This window comes from Convolutriloba macropyga, chromosome 7 (genome assembly GCF_964194025.1).
Source record: "Convolutriloba macropyga chromosome 7, txConMacr16.3, whole genome shotgun sequence".
Classification (NCBI taxonomy): Eukaryota; Metazoa; Xenacoelomorpha; order Acoela; family Convolutidae; genus Convolutriloba; species Convolutriloba macropyga.
Genome location: NC_134474.1, coordinates 13,016,289 through 13,040,389, shown reverse-complemented (window position 1 = coordinate 13,040,389; position 24,101 = coordinate 13,016,289). Strand labels below are relative to the sequence as shown.

Below are 24,101 nucleotides of genomic sequence, written 5' to 3'. Positions count from 1 at the left end.
TCATTTAGGTGTATGACGTTTAACAGTCCACTGACCGAGAGAACTACAGATTCGATGCTATCTTCATTTGGCCAGAAACGCGATGCTTCCTCTTCGTCTGCAAACAACAACCAAAATGGCAACTCATCAGCCAGAACAAGAGAAAACGTCGTTCTAGGTTTTTATTTTGTATTAGAATTGCCATCTCCTTGTTTCTTCTTCGACTCAGGAAAAGACCCAAGACCTTATATATATGTATGTATAATTGTATGTGTGTGTGTGTATCCCTAGTCTACACCTCGATCTATGAAAAGACCATGCTCAACCGGAAAAGAGTATAAATAGACTATGCTGGAACAAGAGCTGTGAAAAAGATTTTCCTAGACTTTATCAATCACCTGAACGTTTGCTTGACCGAAATTTTGTCATTCTGGACAATACCTCGACCCCAAATTTAAGCAGCATTTTTCCCTGACCACAATTTTTGAGGAGTAGAAATTTCGTCGAAAAAATTACATCATAATTACAAAAAAGGTGTTGAGTTATTGTCAAATCATGGGCAAATGTCTTTTCATTAGTCTGCGCTTGTGCCTCAAGTTTTTACCCCCTTTTGCATAGAGAGTGGTAAGCATTGCTCTTCCATTGTTCCAGGTTCTGAAGCACCATGAATCTACCAAAAATCTGCTTTGTTTATGAAAACTTTGTTTATGAAAATGACAACCGATAATTTTGGAGCGGAATACAACTGAGTAACGCCGCATTGTAACATGGCTAATGGAAGAAAGTCAATACGATTAAATTTCATATTGTTATACAACCAGGTAACATTGCGAAATGGTCCAGTTGCGATAACTTCTTTCTCTTGAGAAATGCAAACAATCCTATGACTTTTGGAGGGTCACCAATTGTCTTCTACAATGGATTGCAGTGGTGCAATGCTGATTAGTTTTGCTGCGTTGCTGCTTCTAAAGAAGTATTTATTTTCGGCCTATGCAAAAAGCACACTTCTGAAAAGACTTTTGCTCAACTCATGAAAAGACCATGCCTGGCTCAAAATTGCCTTTAAAAAGATTTCTGGCTGGACTCAAGAATAAAACAAACTCGGATATAATTTTTTCAAAGCCTTCCTTCGACCAATGAAATGTTTTTTTGCCCTATCTAACAAATTCGATTGTGCAATTTTGGTCAAAAATGGCACCTAGGGCAAAATATAGCATTGTCTTTTTCGGATCGTAGTTATATTGGGATTTAAGGGAATAGAAAGTTGTGCAAAAAAAATTAGGAAAATTTTCTAACTATTCTTTTTATCTATTTAACATTTGATTTTTTAATAAGCAAACCCAAAAACTTTTTGGAGGAAAAACTTTTAATTTCCTACGCGCCACACCTGAATATACTATTTTTTCCCAATTACTGTAAAACGATTAGCCTTCGCAAGCAAATTGACGCGATCCAGAATCCGAGCAGAACTATTAGCTGAGCCAAATTATTTCGAAGAAAATTTTTTGGTAAGCATTTATCAATACAGGCAAAAATTTTCACAGTTTTCGAGCAAATTTTTACTGAATTTTTTTCCTCAAAACTTTTCTTTGCATGATCTGAATGGCTGGGGGTGCACTTGACTGAAGAGGTTACGTCAAAAAAACTCACGACAAAATCTGGAATTGCTTCCGCATTTGCCACTGGCGCATACGTTTTTGGATTGAAAGATCCTGTTATATGACCTCTCCAAATCAAATTGTCACCGAACGTGTCATTTTGTTATGCGCTATTTTTCAATAATGTAGACGAATTTACAGGTACATTTCAGAGTTTACCGAGAAATATGTTTTTTTCTTTCTTTCCTTTTGAAGACTACCTAGAAACCCTCAGTTGATTATTTGATAACAACACAGCTATGATTTGCTTGCTAAATGTAATATTGGAAAAACTGCAACAGATCCAACGAATTCGCAATCGTGTTGCAAAAAAAATGGCAAGAAGCATCAAAAAAATTTGATTTTACTTTTTTTTCGTGGTCCGACTCAAAAAAACATTTGACCTTCATGAACTTTACGAGCCATGTTAAGTTCTATTAGGACAAATTTTGGTCTCTCACAGCTTGATGACCAGATTCAAAGAATACAATTGGCTTCAAACTGAGTTAAGCATAATTTTCCCATTTATTTTTTCTCAATCAGCATATCGAGAGGCATAACGTAGGTTCATTTTTTAAAGAAAGGTTTGGTGGTATTAAATATTGGACAACTGATGAATTTAAAAAGAGATGAGAAACTCCAAATCGATATGCAAGTAATGAAATTAAAAAAGATACTTGAAATTATTTTAATTTTAATTCAAATTGAAATCCCCAACAAACAAATCTTCAACAAAGCATTTTTTGCAATTTTGTTGACATTAAATTAAAGCTCAGCTGTTTTATAAAAACTCTGATTCTTCATTTTTTTTGTTTTTGGTAAGTTCAGACGATTTTCCAATAGATGACTTGTCTCTACTCTGGTTTGCAAAATACATAAGAGAAATAATGAATGTCTGGTTCAAATTTTAACTACAATTTCTTTTATATCGAAAAAGTAAGCCTTTTTTCTTCTTTTTTCACCAGTTTTTATAATTTCAATTAGTTAAAGTTTGATATCAGCCAGATACATAAAATATAATGGGACCAAAGGGAAACTCGTCCTCAAAATTGACGACCGCTTGCTGATACTGTGCAGGAAGTGATTGGGCCGATAAATGGAGAATTCAAAACGTTTCTTTTCCTGATAGTTCAGAATGAAAATCTTCTCTTTTCTTACTGGTCACTAATATTTCATAGAGAAGGCTATCGGTTTTGCTACAAAGAAGGCGTCAGTAGAAGTGTGAGCGCTTGATATTGTAATGAAAAGAATACATGCTGCATTCCACCAGATTTAAGATCTTGGCGCTTTTTACGATGGGAGTTTTCCCAAAATTGGATAAAATTAAACAGGCTTCCTAACACAAAACTTGAAAATGAAACCAGAGGCATTTTCAAGTATAGCGTACAGTCGCAAACAATTGACGTTTTTGAAATATTTGTCTATCGAAGATTTTTCCATTACAATCAACCAATGATAACGTCTCAATTTCAACGCAATGTCCAAATCAAGATCAGGATTTGGACAAACTGATGAAAATATAAGAATCTTCACCGAATGATGCAAATTCTATCTTCACTTCTTGGTTTAACTCATGAATGGGTTTCAACTACGCCGTAGAATTCATTGTAATTGTAGGTCCCTTCAAACTTGGCAATTTTTGGCTATCACAATACCACAATCCACGTAATCCGTCCCTGTCTTGGATAATCACTATTTTTTTCTTTTTTATGTACTGAAGATTAATTCCCTTTGCTTTATGTACTTATTATATACCAATTACAGTCGACCATTCGCGTCAAAAATGTAATTCAATGTGCCTGGATTGACAGTTCTAGGAATCTGACAAGTGTGTATACCAAATGAGTCATGCATTTAATCAAATTACAACAAAAAAAGATGACTAGTGTTTTTGCGAATTTCTTGAACAAAAATTGACAAAAGAAAGTTCAAGTCGAAGTCTTATTTTGTAGGCTCCCTGTTATTGAGAGGAGATTATGCGTACCAATCTGATTACCAATCGTTTGATTTTTACATGAATCGACTGTAATTGAATCTTAGAAAGTTTAATTCTAAAAGGACACTAGGAGTAAATTCATATTGAAAGTTCGAGGTTTCTATAAGAACTATTAGTTCCTCCAGTTTTGTTTTCATTTCAGGCAAGTTCTAACTGCTTCTAACGTGTAGCGCGCATGCAAATTAAATGCGGATTAAAATAAGAGCAACGAGTACGAACTTACTTGTATGTAGGCTTGTTGGAAAGCTCGCAATTAGGACAATCTAATTAAGTTAATAACACCAAAGCTAAATTGAACAAATTTAAGTACTCTCTTGAAAGCAAACACATGGTGCCCCAAGTTCTCATTAAAACAAATATGCACACAAGTAAGCAAAGTTACAAACCGGATAAAGGCATAACAAATTGGTTGAGTTTGAATAGTGAAAGGCTGTCATATTAGATTGATGAGTTAAATAGTCAACAGTGAATGTGAATAACGGAAATAAGGGTCATAAAATTGAAGTATTGTAATAAGTTAATTAAAATGGCAAGGACAAAGAATACAAGGAGAATTATAAAAAAGTTGAAATTGTCGCCTAACCGAGATCAGGACAGGACCAGAGGATCTCCCGACAGCGAAATTGTTCCCCCACCTTCACCGCCGGCCTCGCTATTTGAGCCATCAGCCTCGGGGAAACAAGCTTTGGTTGAAGTGGGGCTGAAGCCAAAAAAGAAAAAGAAAATGTCAAAGAAAAACACTAAAAAAATGGCGGCAAGAGCAGCAAAAGAAACTGTTACACGGGGAACTGAAGACCCCAAAATGAAAGAAGCCTTCCTCCGCATGATTGAGGAAGAGAAAAATATAGAAAGTGAGAACTAAAGGACAGTGGGGATTATGAAAAGTATTCATATAATTGGAAAATTTACCTTTTGAGAATTTCTTTCGGTTTGCAGCGCCACACAATAAGGCAATGAGGCACCCCTTCCACAATTTGAAATTTCATGAATATTCCCCCATAACGTACGCCGTGTCTTGTACCATTTAGACCCAGATAAAAAGGTTGCTCGCCATCGCCAGAGTCATAATACACAAAAATATTAATCCGATATTGCCGAGCAAAGAGTCGTAAGTCTGTTGTGGTAATAAATTCAATGTCCCCAATCCCTCTAGACAAAACCACTTTACCAGGTAACGTGTACAGATGCTTTTTGGGCCCATTGCGTAGTTTTATAAAAATTTTCTCTATTTCACCAGCTTGTGAACGATTAACAGTGATAATAGTAGATAAACATGCGCTGACACAATTGTATTTCGGATGAGCAGTATCTAAGGTAACTGGATCATAAAATGCAGTATCGAAATCCGACTGGCTGAAAGTAATCAGAGTTACAGAAAACGGGTGTTGTCACGGTTTTTAATAAAAGTACTGGACTTACCTTACAAATAGCTCGTAGCAGTGTCTTCTGTATTTTATTGGGCCAGTTTCACGACATATCCGATCGAGCACATTTTCTGACACAAGATTCATTGGACCTTTGCGGTAATTATAAAGCACTTTGTCGTTACAAATTGAACATTCTCGTGATATTGCAGTGCACAACTCTCTAATATCAAGTGCGGAATATATATTTTTTGCAATTTTCTCCAAATTTCTTCCCGCGGGATGTCCACTTTCTCGGTGCAGCTCTAATAATTTAATACGAGCATTTCCCCTGTGTAGAACCTCCAAATTGGAAACAATGAGATAAAGTCGACCATCTTTAGTGAAATATTTCCTGCTCCGGCGTCGCAATGAATGTATGGTAGTTTTAGTGCTTTTTCGAGGGAAAAGACCTGATTGCAAAAAATGCACGACTTCAAAATATTTTCTGCTGTCCATTTAATCTAAAATATAAAGGCAGGCTCAAATGAAAGTAACTAAGGGTGAAATAAATTAAGTTGATCACGTTCTGTGTGCTTTAAGTAAACAAATGTGCTATTTTGAAGTGACAAAGATAAGGGGGGTAGCCGAACTTGGTGCCCTACGACTGTGGGGGTTATATTAAGCGGACGCTTGTGAAATTTTAATGTCAGGTACACCCAATGATCCTCTCAGGCTGATATAGCTTTTGGGCCAATCCGACTACCCAACCCCGAGCTATTAACACCAGAAGTGGGGTGATTTGAAGGTTTTCGATATTTTAAGTGGAAGTATGAACTTTTAAGTAAGAAATAACTTTATTAACCAGTCGAAACTAGGTTTACGTGTGAATTAATGTACTGAGTGATCTTGGGACGAGTCTAGGAAGCATAATTATGATTTTCAATATGAAAATGCAGTTTTAGCGGAAAAATAGTTAACACTTAAATTGAAATAGCAGTTTCTCAAAAAGTTGAAATCGGATTGACCTGAAAATTGGGGGATAGACTAATTTGGGTACGGGGAATCCGATTTTGAGGTCGGATTTGACCCCACACCAACCTGCACGGAACTAGCGCACGCCCGTGCTGCGGAACGTAAAATTTGAATTGCTCGTGGAGTATTGGTAGTAGCCATATGATTTTTGGAGGGTTAGTGTAACTTTTCAAGGGCTTTCGATTGGTGATATTTTCAATCCCAGATTCCGACCGGAAGTCGGTGCTTCGGGACGACCCGAGTGCCGAAAACCGGAAATTGGCCTTTTTGAGCTGCAGAATGACTTTGAAATGGTTTTAATATGATAACCTGAGACATTTAGTGACAAAAAATAACCACCCCGGTCAATTTTGACGAACTCGGATTTTTCGGGTCTCCGCACTCACGATTCGTTAAAAATTTTCAAATTGCAAATGACTCGCAACGGCTGAACCGTTGGTCATGAAACTCGGCAGGCAAATTGGTGGCACCCTATAGTTACTAGAAAACTTTACCCGGAGACGTTTTGACCACTACTTCGCAAGTTATTAAGTTTTGAAATTTGGGGTCATCCGGGAGGTCGATGAAAAGTGTGCGCGGTCATTGCTCGTTTTCTATTAGGAGTTAGGTCATAAAAATTGGTGGGTAGGTGTAACTATGGAAGGACTTCCCGCGCCAATAGTTATTTTTACCAAGTTGACCCTTCATCTTCGACTATTGACCTCTAATTGACCTCTAGAGGTCAAATTTTTGGGTTTTTGGGAAATTTTGGTTTTTGACTAATTTTTGTATGGGGAATTGCACGGAATGCTGGGAAAAGCATACCAAGCCATTGTTTTAGCTTTAGCAAGCATGAATTAGCGGTATATTTACACATGGAGACCAATAGTCTTTGAACAACAAAAGCAACGAAATTGACTTGGCGCCAAATTTGTGTGTGCAAATAAGAGCGATAAGGACCGCGGATTTTGACGTTAATCTGTTTGTTTAGTGAAGGGAACCCCTCCTGCGGATGTATCAATCAGTCAGAATGACTTATGGTGTTTACTTAAGTTCTAAAAGTGTATTTAATTAAGATAAGATAAAGTTAGCCAAATAGAAAAAAGTTGTAACCAGCTTATCGTGCTTAAGTTGGAGAGGGAGAGAAAAGACTGAGCTAGTGAGCAGTTGGTTTAGTGGGACTAAACTTAAAACAGTCAGTAAAGTTGCAAGACCAGTTAGGAAACTGTGAGCAACTTGGTTAATTATATTGCGAGTGAATCACGATAAAATTTTGAAAGTATACAAATTTTTGCAGTTGAATTTGTCTCAAGTTGATAGTTGATTGAGAGTTGCATTTATTTACTGTGGATTCTACATTTGTGCTGGTGTTCTCTGTTCAATTTAACGTCTTTTGGGACAAAGCACTTTTAACAGCCTGCAAGAGTGGACGAGGGGAAAAACTCAGAAAAGAGACAAGGTAGCGCTTGCTTCATCATTTTCTTTTAAACCTTCGGTGTTGGTTTTAATTAAATTTGTTCGATCTTCTGGGCGACAGATCACCCTCACTGTTGGCCTTGTTAGAAATTCAGAAGACGACAGTGGCGCTCCTGGGTGGGCATCGCTCCTTGTAATTTTCCGGAAGATTATTTTTTTTATCCGCCAAGTGGTGAAGTTTTCCAAAACGGAGACGATCTACCTAACGATCTTCTCGCATTGGACAGAGGCGACGAGGACGGGGATGACGAAGCTCCAGACAACGGCCGCGGGATTTTTGGACCGGGCACGCTGAGGCCGGATCGATACCCTTCGAAAAAACACTCGACGTGGATCCAGTGGAAGCAGCACTTTCTCTGGCTAGCTGACACGAATGGTTGGGATGATATCACAGCAATTCGGGCCCTACCAACGTGTTTAACATCCTGGGCGCTTGACGAGTTCACCGCCATGCCTGCCAGATTTACGAGACAAGTGGGAAGGAATTTGCCGCCAACACTAGCGAGGGTTTTTGAGTACTTGGACCCAAGAATGTCGCCTTACAGAGATCAACGTACAGCCAGAGCTGAGTTCAAGGCACTCATGCAAGGTGACAAGGAGGAAACGCGTGAGTTTTCGAGAAGAGTAAGGGCATTGGGTGATATCGCACATACACACATGAACGCTTTGTCCCGAGATGACATGAACAGAGAACAATTTATCGATGGATTGTTCGACTCCGATATTTACGAATTGCTTCTTCGAGAGGATCCACAGACATTCGACAAAGCTGTAAACAGAGCGCTGAGTCTCGAAGCCATTACGAAAGGTTCACGATTTCGACAGCGGAAAAGAATATCGGCAATAAGGACTATGGCAGAGGCAACTTCGTTTCCTCCTGGTAGCTCAACCTTTGCCTTCGCAAGCGTCAAGAGGTGTTCAGGGCACCTCAATTGCACAAACTCCTCTGACAAATGATGCGCTGGGGACAAAAATCGACAAACTGGTTGACAGTCAGGAAAAGTTATGTCAAATATATCTTCGATGATGAGTAAGTTCGTCTCGTTTGTCATACCGGGACCCCCAGCAGAGCAAGCTCATGCACCTCAGAACACTGGAAAGCAGTTGTTCAATCCGTACCCTCCAGATAGCCGGTACGGACAGGGATTTGCGTCAGCTTCTCGACCGCAGGGACAATACAACCTTGGCCAACAACGACGACAAGGTGGTACAGGCTGTTTCCAATGTGGAAGTTCGGATCACTTCAAAAGAGAGTGTCCGCTACTTGCCAATAGTCCTTTAAACTAGCAAGGGCTGGGCCCACCGGGGAATTCCGGAGGGAAGGGTTTATCCCGGCCGAATACAAAAATAAACCCCAAACAGCGGTTGCCACCAATAACGAAGGAGCGCAGTCCAATCAGTTAAGGATGTATCATCAGTTGGACGAGCCCCTGGTTACGAAAACATCCACAACAGACCAAATGCGTGAGTTGCCTGAGCAAAGAAAAGAGCCATACAGCATTCTGGTCTCGGGCGAATTGAATGACACGAAGCTAACCTTCCTTATCGATACGGGAGCAAACACGATACCTTGTTTTCTTTGGACATTCCGGTTAAAATGGAAAAGTATACTGGTAGACTTGAGACAGCGGACGGTAAACGAGTTGACGTTATCGGCAGAGCAAAATTGCATCTACGTTTGGGCGAAATCGAAACTGATATTGAAGCTTTAGTCATGCATGATCTCGACAACCACATGATTCTGAGTCTTGAGATTTTAAAGGGGCACCGTTGCATTATCGACTTGGATACTGATCAGCTTTGGACAGGTCAGAAAGAGGGATCGACAGTGCCAATACGAATTGAAGGACCGAAAAGGTTGGCAACTTTTATTGAGGCAGTTCCTCATGATCGTCAAATGACTGTGCATGCTACAGAAATTTCTAATGGATCAAAGATTGACCCAAACCGATTTGATCGCATTGCCAAAACTGCTGAAGCACATCTTGATGTTCAATTACAGAATGATTTGAAACCGACGTCTCAACTTGTAGACGACGTCCAAAAAATTCTTGAATTATCGGCACCTGGTGTGACAGGCAACGATTTGAATGATTTGAGAGCCTTAGTTCAAGAGTTCCGTGATGTTTTTGCCTTGACCAACGACGAGTTAGGCTGCACCAATGTTGTGGAACATAGGATTGAGACTGGTGACAGCCCTTCAATAAAAATTCCTCCTAGAAGAGCGGGTTTACCTAAAGTAGAGATTATCAGGGAAGAAGTTAATGCAATGTTGGACCAAGGGATCATTCGGCCGTCCCAAAGTCCTTACAGTTTCCCAGTAGTACTTGTAAAGAAGAAGGACGGAAGTGTGCGGGTATGTATTGACTACCGAAAATTGAATGACGTAACAATCAAAGATGCTTTTCCAATTCCTAAGGTTGACCAGTCGTTCGATGCACTGAAAGAAGCAAAAGTGTTTTCGTCAATGGACTTGGCAAGTGGATATTAGCAGATTCCTGTGGCCCCGGAGCATTGTCACAAAACGGCTTTCGTGACACCGGATGGAGGTCTTTATGAATACGTTCGAATGCCTTTCGGATTGTCAAATGCACCTGGTACGTTCCAACGATTGATGAATGAAGTTTTCAGAGACTACCTCTACAAATTTATTCTCATCTTCCTAGACGACGTCCTGGCTTATAGTACCAATAAAGCTGATCACTTGGAACATTTCCGGACTATTTTTCAAACACTGCGGGCGCTGAACTTGAAGTTAAAGCCCAAGAAGTGTAAATTATTTCAGCGAGAAGTTGTATATCTTAGTCATATTATTGGCAACGGAGGAGCAAAACCGGACCCCGATAAAGTTTCGGCGGTAAAGCATTGGCCAGTACAAAAGACGGTAAAACAGATTCGGTCCTTCGTTGGCTTCTGCAATTACTATCGACGCTTTGTGAGAGATTTTGCACAAATTGCAAGGCCACTCACGGATCTCACAAAGAAAGATGCTCGCTTCGAGTGGAATTCGGACTGCCAATTATCATTTGATAGACTTCGAGTCGAACTTGCTACCGCGCCAGTGATGCAATTTCCTCGTTTTGATTGCCCCTTCATCATTGATACAGATGCCAGCAAAGTAAGCTTAGGAGCAGTGATTTCTAATGATGTCGATGGTGTGGAACGGCCAATTGTCTACTCAAGTAGGGTCCTCACAAAAACAGAAATGATGTACTCCACAACCAAACGCGAGGCACTTGCAGTGATACAGGCATTGAAATGGTATAAGAACTACATATGGGGACTACTGTTCATCATTCGAACCGATCATGCTAGCCTTCGATGGCTCTTCAGGCAGGACAATGACGATGATGCAACAGGAATGACGTTCCGAATGTGTCAGTTCCTACAGGAGTATAATTTCCAAGTAGTCCATCGAGCTGGATCGAAACATGCCAACGCAGACGGACTCACAAGACAAACAGAGGAGAGTCCTGAGTGGGAACCCGGAGAAAGAGAAGAGATGCCCGGAAATTGTCCGGAGGCTGTGGATATAAACACAGCCGTTTCCAAGGCCACTGATCATCTACGGCTTACAGTTCAGGGTCAGTATGACGAAACAGCGGATCTAGAAGATGACCAACTGCTAGAAAATGATGAAGAACAAGTTTCAATAACTTGGACTCGTGGTGAATCGGACGTGAGGTCGATGCAAGAACAAGATGAGGCGATCAGCCGCATTCTCTTTTGGGCAACTGTAGATGAAGACAAAAACTGTTTCAACTTTGGAACAAACCTGATAACCAAAGATGAAGCTGCTCAATACGGACGGGAGGTGATGGCACTATGGGTAAGATGGAAAGAACTGTCAATTAAGAACGGAATACTATATCGTAAGTGGTTTAAGAACGAGAGTGGTTCCTCGGAGGAGCCAGTCCTACAACTGATTGTTCCAGCAAGTGGTCGTAAAGAGATATTAGAACAACTATATGACTCTCCCGTTAGTGGAGGTCATTTTGCGTTCGAAAAAACACTCAACCGGGTGAGACAAAGGTTCTGGTGGCCGACAATGAGATTGGACATAGAAAAACGCTTATTGTGGTGCCTTCCTTGTGCTGCAAGGACAACCGCGGGCCGAAAACGTGTTGCCGGCCTCCAGCCGTTCAAAGTTGGAATTCGATTTCATAAGGTTGCGGCCGATATTTTGGGACCAGTAACAATGGCCAAAGCTTCGAAAGCAAAACATATTCTAGTGATAAACGATATGTTTACAAAGTTCGTTGTGAGCACACCTCTCGTAGGTACAGAGTCGGAAGATGTCGCCCGAGCAATTGTTGAGAAGTGGGTCTTAAAGTTCGGAGTACCAGATGTTTTGCATACAGATCAAGGAAAAAACTTTGGTAGTCAGTTATTCCTCGACCCGTGCAAACTACTGAAGATTGACAAAACACGTACGTCTCCGTATCACCCTCAGGGAAACGGCCAAGTGGAAAGGCACAATAGAATTTTGGCGGATGTCATATCCAAGTATTGTGCTGATAATCCTTGGACGTGGGACGAGATGTTACCCTACGTAGATTTCGTTTATAACACAACCGTTCACAGGACCACACAAGCCACGCCGTTTAGTCTAGTGTTTGGACAGGAGTGCCAGTATCCAATCGATTTGTTTTATCCAAAACCCCATGATGAAGAGCGTAGCCAAGGAGAATTTATCGAGTGGCTCGAGGCACAGTTTCGTGAAGCTCATGCTAACGCCAGGGAGCAATTAGGAGTAAACCAACAGAGACAGAAGGACCTTTACTTCAAAAAAGTTTATGGTGAACCTTACGGAATCGGTGCAAAAGTTTGGCTTTACTCGAAGCAAAAGGCCAAGTCAAAGAAGTTCTTTGTTCCCTACGAAGGCCCTTACATTATCCAAGAAAGGACTTCAGAAGTCAACTACATGATTTACAAAGAAGGAAGACCGAGAAAAACGAGGATAGATCATTTCAATTTGCTGAAACCATATAATGAGGAGCGAACGGGCGACGCAAGTGGTAGGACCAAGCGACCTACACCTTTTCGTTCGCAGGATTTCTTCAATAAATTTCCTGACGATCAAGCGGAAGAGGATGATGATGATGGGGAGGTCATAAGGAATACGGAAAGCACGCTCCATGAAAGGCAACAACGCAGACGTAATATTGTTGCGGCACAAGTCCGTTCACGTGATGAGAGATCATACGAGCCCTCCGTCCCGCTAGTTGAAGCCGAACAAGTCTCTAACCCCTGCAATGTGGCGGAGATTGTAGACGTGTTAGCTGACACAAACATTGGCCACGCTAGTGATCTAACAAAAGCCAACCAGAGAAACGAGGAGAGTCCAACAGCTGTTAGAAACGACCAAGAACTTGACTTGGAGGAACAACCGGTGACCCAAGCTAATGAAACGCCTGAAATGCTAGAAGAGAGTCCTTTGGCGCGCAGACGACCTCGGCGAGACATTAAGCCCGTGATCCGACTCGGGATTGACGAATAGACATTTTATTTTGATTTTATTGATAGGTTTTAGGTTTTTTTTAGACCCCTCCCTGCAAAAATAAAATCAGATAAAAAAAATACTTTTAGTATATTGGGCAAAATTATTTGATCTCGATTAACGAATTAGGCTTAATTTAAAATTTCGTAGTAAAATAATATTGACATTTATTTAGATACAATCCTTCATAATGGGAGGGGTGGTTGTGTGGAGGGCCATTGCGTTGCTCATTCTTGCGGGAATAGTGCGATCAGAGATCGAAAGAAACACGGCTGGAGCGGTTTTCATCCCTGAAACGCCAGTGATAATTTCAAGTGGACTTGAAGCGACGTGGGTAACCGTGCCAATTCCTGGACTACCGGCGATAAATTTGACTCACTTAGACTTGGCTTATCAGGAATTCCAGTTGAATTTGGCAATAAAGTGGAGAGGATATGATGGAAGCATATGTGGGGATCAAGAAACACATGAACGATTGTTGAACAGTACATATGTGACAATAAAAGGAGTGGAATATGAAGTCCAGGAGATTGAAAAGGTTTGGAGGGACATTAAGGACCGAATAGGAACTTTTGTTAATGGAACGACTAATCCCCGTCACGGCCGCGAACGTCGCGGTGCTGGAGCAATTTTTGCCGGTATTGCGGCCTTCTCAGTAGTTTCCTCAATTGTACTTGCCCCTGTACTTAAGGAAGGTTTCTGCCACTATATGTCTTTCTTTGGTTTCTGTGGAAGCAGGAAGGACATTGACCGTTTGGGCGAAGAATCGGAATTCTTGGACGGAGCTATTCGAACAGTTACGTTGGAATCAGGAGAAAAGATTCACTTTTTTGGCCACTCTCTTAACAAGACCCAGGGTCAATTACGGCTGATATCCAAGGATGCAAATGCGAATTTTCACACTATTAGAGTTGCGGTTTCGCAACTAGCAAAAGCGGTATCTTATGGAGCTTATGGTGACCAAAAATCAGGACAGTGCGACAAAAATCATGAGTGGGCATCAACTTTTAAAAAGAGCATTGCCTTCACAACAGGAGTTCGTAATTTCAGCGATCATATGACTGCTATAAGATTGGAGTTAATTGCCTACAAAGTTGCTTTGCACAATTTTGGCTACGTGCTGGACGATGCATTGGATTCTCTGGCTCAGGGACACATTCCTGCTACTTTGATTCCACCGGAAGTTCTGTTGCAGGTCCTAGATGGTCTTCAACTGGACACCCAGAAAGAGGCAATTCCACGACATGATCTTATGACGTATTATGGGTTTGAACTTGTGGAATCGACAATAGTTACACACAATAGTTTGAACATTCTGCTCAATATTCCGGTTCATCATACGAATGGTTTTCATCGTGTTTACCGCGCGGTACCTATTCCACAACCAATAGCAAATGGGTCGACGGCTACCAAGTACAGATTTGATAAAAATTATTTGTTGGTTTCGGAATATAATAATAATTTTGCAGAAGTTACCGAAGGAAAGATGAACTCGCAATGTAGGGGGAGTTCCAGGTTGTTGCTCTGCATGAAACCTTTTCCAATGGCAAGAAGCTCGTCGGCAACATGTCTTTCGAGCCTATTTTTCAACTTACCAACCTCTGCTTTGAGACTTTGTCCTCATGAAGTTGAAATTCTACCCGACGAAGCAGCTGCGGAATACCTGGATGACTCAACTTACCTAATCACGTCCAGCAACGATGATTTCAAATTCATTAACTATACTAGAGTGAAAGACCAACCACAAGGCGAACAGATACCTGGATGCAAGAGTTGTCTGATTAGACCCAGTTGCCATTGAAGGGTTGAAAACCCCACGGGAACGATCGTTCTATACCCGGATTCCAGAACATGTCAGCATAATTCAAGCAAAGTTGTTATTGTTGAACAACATCCGCTACTGCAGTCATTGTTTGAAGTTTTGAGAACGGTGGAAAACGAGAAAATAGGAGTCGAAATTCCGGAAACTTTTGTAAACGCTGCCCACGAGGAGATGATAGAGTCTTTTAGACTAAATTTGGTAGACTTACCAGAGGGCACAGTTGACCAAGGGGAATTGGAATTGATTGCCAGGCCTTTTGCGGAACACATTCTTGACAAACATACGCCGTTCCACTGGAAGGCGTACCACAGTTCACCCCTGCGCATGCTTCTTGGTCTGGTAGCCATAACAATTCTGCTCGTTATACTCTGGATGATTTGGAAAAAATTGCAGGAACTCAAATTGTGTCCCTGTCAGGAGAGACTGCACGACGAATCGTTTTTCGAACACTTGAGACGGACTGTGGTTCCCCCTGTGCGCTACCACCGTAGACACAAAAGAGGTAGCATCGATCGCATCAGCAATGAGGAAGTGGTAATCGGTTCGCCGTCCCATAGCTCAACCAGGATGATTTTGGACGACATGGAAGGCAGACGACGCAGTTGGATTCATAATCGTGAACTGCTTCCTGGGGACGCCGACCTACCGCAGTACGAGCCTGAACCGGCCAAATTGTTGGTCAGCTCGCAGGGAGAAAGGACAATGCCGAGACCCTCTAAGGCCTCACCCGGACGCGATTTGTTGCAGAAGGACTTCGGTAGGAAGTGACGTGGTTTGGTTGCGGAGAGAGCACGCTGGCCCTCAACACTAAGTTTTTTTTCTTCTTTAAACAGAAAGGACTCGCGTGAGTACAGACCTTCCTTTTTCTAATTTTAGTCAAGATTGCTTGGTGCTAATCGGATGACTTTATAGTCAAATCGTCTTTATATTTTAAATACGAAACTGATGTGCTATTCAGAACCTCTTGTTACCTGTTTATTCAGATCCAACAGTGAAACTGAGAGACGCTAGTAGTTAAAGTTCATTTACGAATGGGATTTAAAGTGTTTTGATCTTTGAGGCGGTCCTCAGTTTTTTTTGGTTTATTGTAGCTTAGTCTGTATTTGCTGCGCAGTTTAATCTTCAAACTTATACTCTAATGCTAGATCTTACCGGGCCTTATAATCTACATAATTACTAACGTGATTCACTCAAAAAAAAAACCATCGATTGAGAAACAAAACAGGTATTAAGGTAAATTAATAAGAAGGCAGAAGGCATAAAAGTCTACAGTAGAAAAGTGCTAAGTCAAGTAAAAGTCCCATAAGAAACAATACTGTGTTTTTAAAAAATATATACATCGAGTCCAGTCAAAGGTTTCTGAAAGTTTAACACGCGAGCTTAGGTTTCTCTAACCAAATGAGAGCTTGGTGCAAGATTGACCCGTTCTCGTGCCACTCGGCCTCATTCCTTAGGGCCAATTTTAGTCGTTGCAAGGGGGCTGAGGAATTTCTAGCGGTAGTTTGGTGTCCTGGCCTTGAGGGATAACCGAGACGTCTAGTAGATAGAATTCTTCCGGATTAGTTGGCACAGGGCTTTTAGAGACCACCTGGACCAGAATGCAATCAATTTCCATGGTTGGGAGGAAATCAAATGGTTTGCTGGTCAATCCATGAGGAAGTAAACAGGCCAGAGTCCTGTTGTTGAAGGCGTCCCTGAAATAAACAATGAGCAATGAGTTATGAAAAAAATACAAGATTTGGATCAACACACAAGTTACAGTATATAAGAAAAAGAAGATATAAGTATATAAAAAGATTGTTAAAATTTCCTTACATTTTGGGTTTCTGTTGGATGACTGCGTTTGAGTATGCTGAACGGTTTGGCGATTGAGCTGGTTTATGGTTAGGCAAAGATTGGATGTCCTGATTGAAACAATGGTTATCTTGAGCAAATATAGAATACGGCTTACTTGACAGATGGCGTGATTAATGAGATGTTTAAGCAATGGGTTAGAAAGAGTGAAGTTTTCTTATCACAAATTAAACATCCTTGAGTAAACAAAGAACTGACAAGACAAAAGAAGTTGACTTGAGGCAAAAGATAAGAGCATCCGGGGTAGTTGAAGAGAATTTAATTCGACCATTAAAGCGAATCATGAGCAGCCCACGACCGTGGAGTGACAGCGAAGGTGAAGTAAACACTGCGAGCAGAATTGAAGTCAGAGAACGAAATGAGTCGGCTAATGATCTGGATCAAGAAGATCAACAGAACCAAAACACCACAAATGCAAGGCACACTGAAATCACTGGTGAAGGATCAGCTGCGGTGAGGGGATGGGCACCTAGATGGGGCCAAAGGCAAATTCCCCCTTGGACCAGTAGAACCACTTGACAACGAGTGGCGTACTGCGTGGGGAGAAGACGCAACACTCGAGGTGCGAACACGTTTAGGAACGCGCACATTGCATATAAGCGCAAGATCGAGCGAGCGTTGGAGCGATGCAGAGCGCGCGAAAGATCGCTGCTGGAGGAATTGTCTCTTTTGGAGCGGAGGGAAGTAAGAGTACAAGAACTGGGATTGTCATCAAGCGACGAAGACTAAGTACTGCTTTAAAAAATTTTATTGTCAGAAAATTTATTTCTCGTTTTTCTGTATTAACAATTTAATTTAACTTGCAGGTTTTGCCATCATTCAGGAGTATGATGAGAATAGAGGGGGGGGAGTGTAGCGCGCATGCAAATTAAATGCGGATTAAAATAAGAGCAACGAGTACGAACTTACTTGTATGTAGGCTTGTTGGAAAGCTCGCAATTAGGACAATCTAATTAAGTTAATAACACCAAAGCTAAATTGAACAAATTTAAGTACTCTCTTGAAAGCAAACACATGGTGCCCCAAGTTCTCATTAAAACAAATATGCACACAAGTAAGCAAAGTTACAAACCGGATAAAGGCATAACAAATTGGTTGAGTTTGAATAGTGAAAGGCTGTCATATTAGATTGATGAGTTAAATAGTCAACAGTGTTTGTGAATAACGGAAATAAGGGTCATAAAATTGAAGTATTGTAATAAGTTAATTAAAATGGCAAGGACAAAGAATACAAGGAGAATTATAAAAAAGTTGAAATTGTCGCCTAACCGAGATCAGGACAGGACCAGAGGATCTCCCGACAGCGAAATTGTTCCCCCACCTTCACCGCCGGCCTCGCTATTTGAGCCATCAGCCTCGGGGAAACAAGCTTTGGTTGAAGTGGGGCTGAAGCCAAAAAAGAAAAAAAAAGTGTCAAAGAAAAACACTAAAAGAATGGCGGCAAGAGCAGCAAAAGAGACTGTTACAGGGGGAACTGAAGACCCCAAAATGAAAGAAGTCTTCCTCCGCATGATTGAGGAAGAGAAAAATATAGAAAGTGAGAACTAAAGGACAGTGGGGATTATGAAAAGTATTCATATAATTGGAAAATTTACATTTTGAGAATTTCTTTTGGTTTGCAGCGCCACACAATAAGGCAATGAGGCACCCCTTCCACAATTTGAAATTTCAAGAATATTCCCCCATAACGTGCGCCGTGTCTTGTACCATTTAGACCCAGATAAAAAGGTTGCTCGCCATCGCCAGAGTCATAATACACAAAAATATTAATCCGATATTGCCGAGCAAAGAGTCGTAAGTCTGTTGTGGTAATAAATTCAATGTCCCCAATCCCTCTAGACAAAACCACTTTACCAGGTAACGTGTACAGATGCTTATTGGGCCCATTGCGTAGTTTTATAAAAATTTTCTCTATTTCACCAGCTTGTGAACGATTACCAGTGAGAATAGTAGATAAACATGCGCTGACACAATTGTATTTCGGATGAGCAGTATCTAACGTAACTGGATCATAAAATGCAGTATCGAAATCAGACTGGCTGAAAGTAATCAGAGTTACAAAAAACGTGTGTTGTCACGGTTTTTAATAAAAGTACTGGACTTACCTTACAAATAGCTCGTAGCAGTGTCTTCTGTATTTTATTGGGCCAGTTTCACGACATATCCGATCGAGCACATTTTCTGACACAAGATTCATTGGACCTTTGCGGTAATTATAAAGCACTTTGTCGTTACAAATTGAACATTCTCGTGATATTGCAGTGCACAACTCTCTAATATCAAGTGCGGAATATATATTTTTTGCAATTTTCTCCAAATTTCTTCCCGCGGGATGTCCACTTTCTCGGTGCAGCTCTAATAATTTAATACGAGCATTTCCCCTGTGTAGAACCTCCAAATTGGAAACAATGAGATAAAGTCGACCATCTTTAGTGAAATATTTCCTGCTCCGGCGTCGCAATGAATGTATGGTAGTTTTAGTGCTTTTTCGAGGGAAAAGACCTGATTGCAAAAAATGCACGACTTCAAAATATTTTCTGCTGTCCATTTAATCTAAAATATACAGGCAGGCTCAAATGAAAGTAACTAAGGGTGAAATAAATTAAGTTGATCACGTTCTGTGTGCTTTAAGTAAACAAATGTGCTATTTTGAAGTGACAAAGATAAGGGGGGTAGCCGAACTTGGTGCCCTGCGACTGTGGGGATTATATTAAGCGGACGCTTATGAAATTTTAATGTCAGGTACACCCAATGATCCTCTCAGGCTGATATAGCTTTTGGGCCAATCCGAATACCCAACCCCGAGCTATTAACACCGGAAGTGGGGTGATTTGAAGGTTTTCGATATTTTAAATGGAAATATGAACTTCTAAGTAAGAAATAACTTTATTAACCAGTCGAAACTTGGTTTACGTATGAATTAATGTACTGAGTGATCTTGGGACGAGTCTAGGAAGCATAATTATGATTTTTATTATGAAAATGCAGTTTTAGCGGAAAAGTAGTTAACACTTAAATTGAAATAGCAGTTTCTCAAAAAGTTGAAATCGGATTGACCTGAAAATTGGGGGATAGACTAATTTGGGTACGGGGAATCCGATTTTGAGGTCGGATTTGACCCCACACCAACCTGCACGGAACTAGCGCACGCTCGTGCTGCGGAACGTAAAATTTGAATTGCTCGTGGAGTATTGGTAGTAGCCATATGATTTTTGGAGGGTTAGTGTAACTTTTCAAGGGCTTTCGACTGGTGATATTTTCAATCCCAGATTCCGACCGGAAGTCGGTGCTTCGGGACGACCCGAGTGCCGAAAACCGGAAAATGGCCTTTTTGAGCTGCCGAATGACTTTGAAATGGTTTTAATATGATAACCTGAGACATTTAGTGACAAAAATAACCACCCCGGTCAATTTTGACGAACTCGGATTTTTCGGGTCTCCGCACCCACGATTCGTTAAAAATTTTCAAATTGCAAATGACTCGCAACGGCTGAACCGTTGGTCATGAAACTCGGCAGGCAAATTGGTGGCACCCTATAGTTACTAGAAAACTTTACCCGGAGACGTTTTGACCACTACTTCGCAAGTTATTAAGTTTTGAAATTTGGGGTCATCCGGGAGGTCGATGAAAAGTGTGCGCGGTCATTGCTCGTTTTCTATTAGGAGTTAGGTCATAAAAATTGGTGGGTAGGTGTAACTATGGAAGGACTTCCCGCGCCAATAGTTATTTTTACCAAGTTGACCCTTCATCTTCGACTATTGACCTCTAATTGACCTCTAGAGGTCAAATTTTTGGGTTTTTGGGAAATTTTGGTTTTTGATTGTTTAATAATTTTTGATAGTTGTTTAGTGAAGGGAACCCCTCCTGCGGATGAATCAATCAGTCAGAATGACTTATGGTGTTTACTTAAGTTCTAAAAGTGTATTTAATTAAGATAAGATAAAGTTAGCCAAATAGAAAAAAGTTGTAATCAGCTTATCGTGCTTAAGTTGGAGAGGGAGAGAAAAGACTGAGCTAGTGAGCAGTTGGTTTAGTGGGACTAAACTTAAAACAGTCAGTAAAGTTGCAAGACCAGTTAGGAAACTGTGAGCAACTTGGTTAATTATATTGCGAGTGAATCACGATAAAATTTTGAAAGTATACAAATTTTTGCAGTTGAATTTGTCTCAAGTTGATAGTTGATTGAGAGTTGCATTTATTTACTGTGGATTCTACATTTGTGCTGGTGTTCTCTGTTCAATTTAACGTCTTTTGGGACAAAGCACTTTTAACAGCCTGCAAGAGTGGACGAGGGGAAAAACTCAGAAAAGAGACAAGGTAGCGCTTGCTTCATCATTTTCTTTTAAACCTTCGGTGTTGGTTTTAATTAAATTTGTTCGATCTTCTGGGCGACAGATCCCCCTCACTGTTGGCCTAGTTAGAAATTCAGAAGACGACATTACGGAACACTTTTACCTGGACTATCTCCAGGTGTACTTTTAGAATTTTTCCAGAGGTATTCAAATTTATAATTTTTCTGTCAATTCAAATAATTATCAGAACAGTACTGTAAATTCTTTGCAGGCACTTTACCATGTAATCATCTAGTTGAGTTTTTATTTTTGTCATGAAGAATATAATTCAAGTAGAATATTTTCAAGGAGAACATAAAATTACTTTTTCACCCCGCTTGATAGATAAAAGCCATACGAGAAGATAGTATAACTCCTTTAAAATTTGTGTCGCACACTCCATAACTATAGCGCACGCTGTTATAGCTATCAGAGCCCAAAATCAACTGGAGCGGCCATTTAGAGCAGTCAAGGTATTATTTTGCAAAACTGCTCAAAAGCAAACAGGATTCCTAAAGTTTGACTTTGTGAAGTCATTTTAGGCAATTTTATAGACAACTGATGTCACATGAACACACTGAACTATACAATAAAATATGATGTAGAATTTGGTCATTGATAAAAAATGATCTTTTTCTTACTGACAGTGCCCTAATATTTTCCTTAAATAAATTATTTTTGCATGTGACTTAGAAAAATGATTTCTTAAAATCATTTTAATAAAAATTATTTGCCACACTCTCTTTTTTTTACAATTGCAATCATAATTATAATATTTCATATACAATCTTATTATGATTGCTAAGATGTCATACAAAATATTACTTGTAGTTACTAAGAATCAAATTTGCATTTGTACAACTGTTAAGATCTAATAACCATGGGCTACCAGGACGGGTTCTCGTTATTTGAATGTTGAAGTTTTTCCAAGTTTGAGCCCCAGGAACCAGAATTTTCTGGACACGGCTCTTCAAGTTCTTAAACAATGCGAAGCATGAATAATAGCCGATTTACTTTTTAAAACAGTAATTTTCCCTTTTGGTAGAGAGCACCGCTCGAACTGGTATCTTGTATGGTCTGAAGATGTCTCTTTGGATGAACGTGGACACCTATCTCTCTCTAATATCCCCGGCTGTGGGTGCCATCATATCCATACACAACCCTCTTGTGGAGCCAGACCTCACTTCCAGTGCTATTGTGGTGGAACCGGGCAAATACGCTATGATTGGGGTGAAGAGAATCACCATCACCCGATTGGGTTAGTTTCATGACGTTTTGGATCCTTCTTCGCTCCCCCCCCCCCCCCCACCCCGTCCCCCCAACGAAATTACAGAAAACCCCATTGTGATATATTTACGGTAATGGGGGGCGTTATGCACGTTATATGAATGCGAAAATACTAAGCTTAGGGGGAGGGGTAGCTAAAATGGGATACACCTGACGCTTTTGCTAAAAGCTCGTTTTAGTATCTATAGTCTCAAGTTGATATTTTTAAAAAGTAGATAAAAGATAACCGTTTCTGTCTGTCATTTTTGGAAAAATGGTTACAGAATTTACATTTTTGACTAGTATGACGTCTATGATATGATCAGCATTTTACAGAAAAGGTCCGTTTCTTAGACCTGAGAAATATGCTAAGACTTGGAAAGCTATTGGTTCATCTTCTGTAGAAAACGGTCAAACCCCCCCCCCCCCCCCCCGGGTTAAACCCTTTTTGAACGTTGATTGGTATTTCAGCTCACCCCTACTCTGATTGCGTTGATGAGTTCCCGGAAGAGCTTCCGATTCCAGATGAGAAAAAGGGAATGTATTCCTACAACCAGCAGATTTGCATCAAATATTGCCATCAGGTCAAATTTAAAAAGTTTATGTACAAAAATAGTTTCAAGTTTTATCTGAACGATTTTCGAAAATAAATTTAGGATGGGCTCCCAGATGCGAACATCTCAAATGCCGAATAGAAAATCTCAAATATGCCTGATAACTTGAAATTGCCAACTCATGAATAAATAACTGTTTGAGCCATCAATATTGAAACTATATTGACTAAGACCATTTTAAATTAACGAATTATTAGTTGCTAAAAAGTGACATCTGAACAAACAATTGTATTTAATTAACTCTTTTGTTCAGAAAGTAATTTGGGAAAAATGCGGCTGCTACGAAAGTTTCATAACAGGCACAGATGTCTTATGTGACCACACAAACGCAACTGTCACCGCTTGTGTGTTTGACGTTTATCAGAAGATTTCAAACAGCGAGATCGAATGCAACAAATGTCCGATGGCATGCTATGATGATTTCTACGAGACAGCTGTCACTACAAGTATCTGGCCCCTGGAGGGCTTTGTGCCCTTCTTTATTGACTATGTATGGAAAAATGTGCCCGAAATGTCAGGTTAGAAAACATAGAAACATAGTTTTTCAACCAAGTTTTGTATCGGCGGAATCCAAGATCTAAGACGCTCAATTTTTGTAAACAGAAAATTCTTTCAACTCTTGTAATATTTTCTTAAATTTCATTTTTTAGTCTTCATAACAAAGGTATTTTCAACACTAAACTGAAATCATAGTTTGAGCTGTAATAATTGAACAAAACACCCTAAAATTTCAGTTACCTGGACCCTGGAGATTTCCTGGCCTCAATTTGTTTCATATTTCGAATTTTACCACATATACTATATATTTTTTTATTACCCCTTTTTTATTTCCAGCGTTGCGAAGATGGCTGGATGCTCTAATCGAGAAGAATTCAATGGATTTTGACTCAATTGCCAGCGACATCCGAAGCGACATGGCAAGGGTGTCCGTCCATTTCGAATCCATGAGTTATGAAACTATCAACTTTTTCGCATCTTACACCCTAATTCAGTTCATCGCCGATATTGGGGGATATATGGGTCTGTTCGTGGGGGTTTGTGCCATGACAGTTTTCGAAATTGTCGACTGGTTCATGCAGCTTACGTTCTGTACTGGACGGGTGACCCGGTAACGTGTCTTTAATTGGATTGCAGTAACCGTGTCTTAAGTCGGAAGGCAGTAACGTGTCGTTACAGACTTCACTCAAAATTGAGAAGTGGCATTTATCTACAATGTAACATAGTTGTACATTTAATGTTAAATGATTGTAAAAATTGTTTTAGTTTCA

The 24,101-nt window shown here is 40.3% G+C and overlaps 1 protein-coding gene across 1 annotated transcript in view; it reads left to right on the top strand.

Moving 5' to 3' along the window:
• The window catches only part of LOC142342104 (bile acid-sensitive ion channel-like), a 38,117-nt gene extending 14,016 nt beyond the window's left edge, over positions 1-24,101 (top strand). Inside the window, exons 6-10 of the mRNA XM_075393291.1 lie at positions 9-157; positions 21,999-22,211; positions 22,691-22,803; positions 23,087-23,351; positions 23,668-24,101. Coding sequence (XP_075249406.1) covers positions 9-157; positions 21,999-22,211; positions 22,691-22,803; positions 23,087-23,351; positions 23,668-23,945 — 1,018 coding nt within the window. The 3' untranslated portion in view covers positions 23,946-24,101. The remainder of the gene's footprint in view (positions 1-8; positions 158-21,998; positions 22,212-22,690; positions 22,804-23,086; positions 23,352-23,667) is intronic.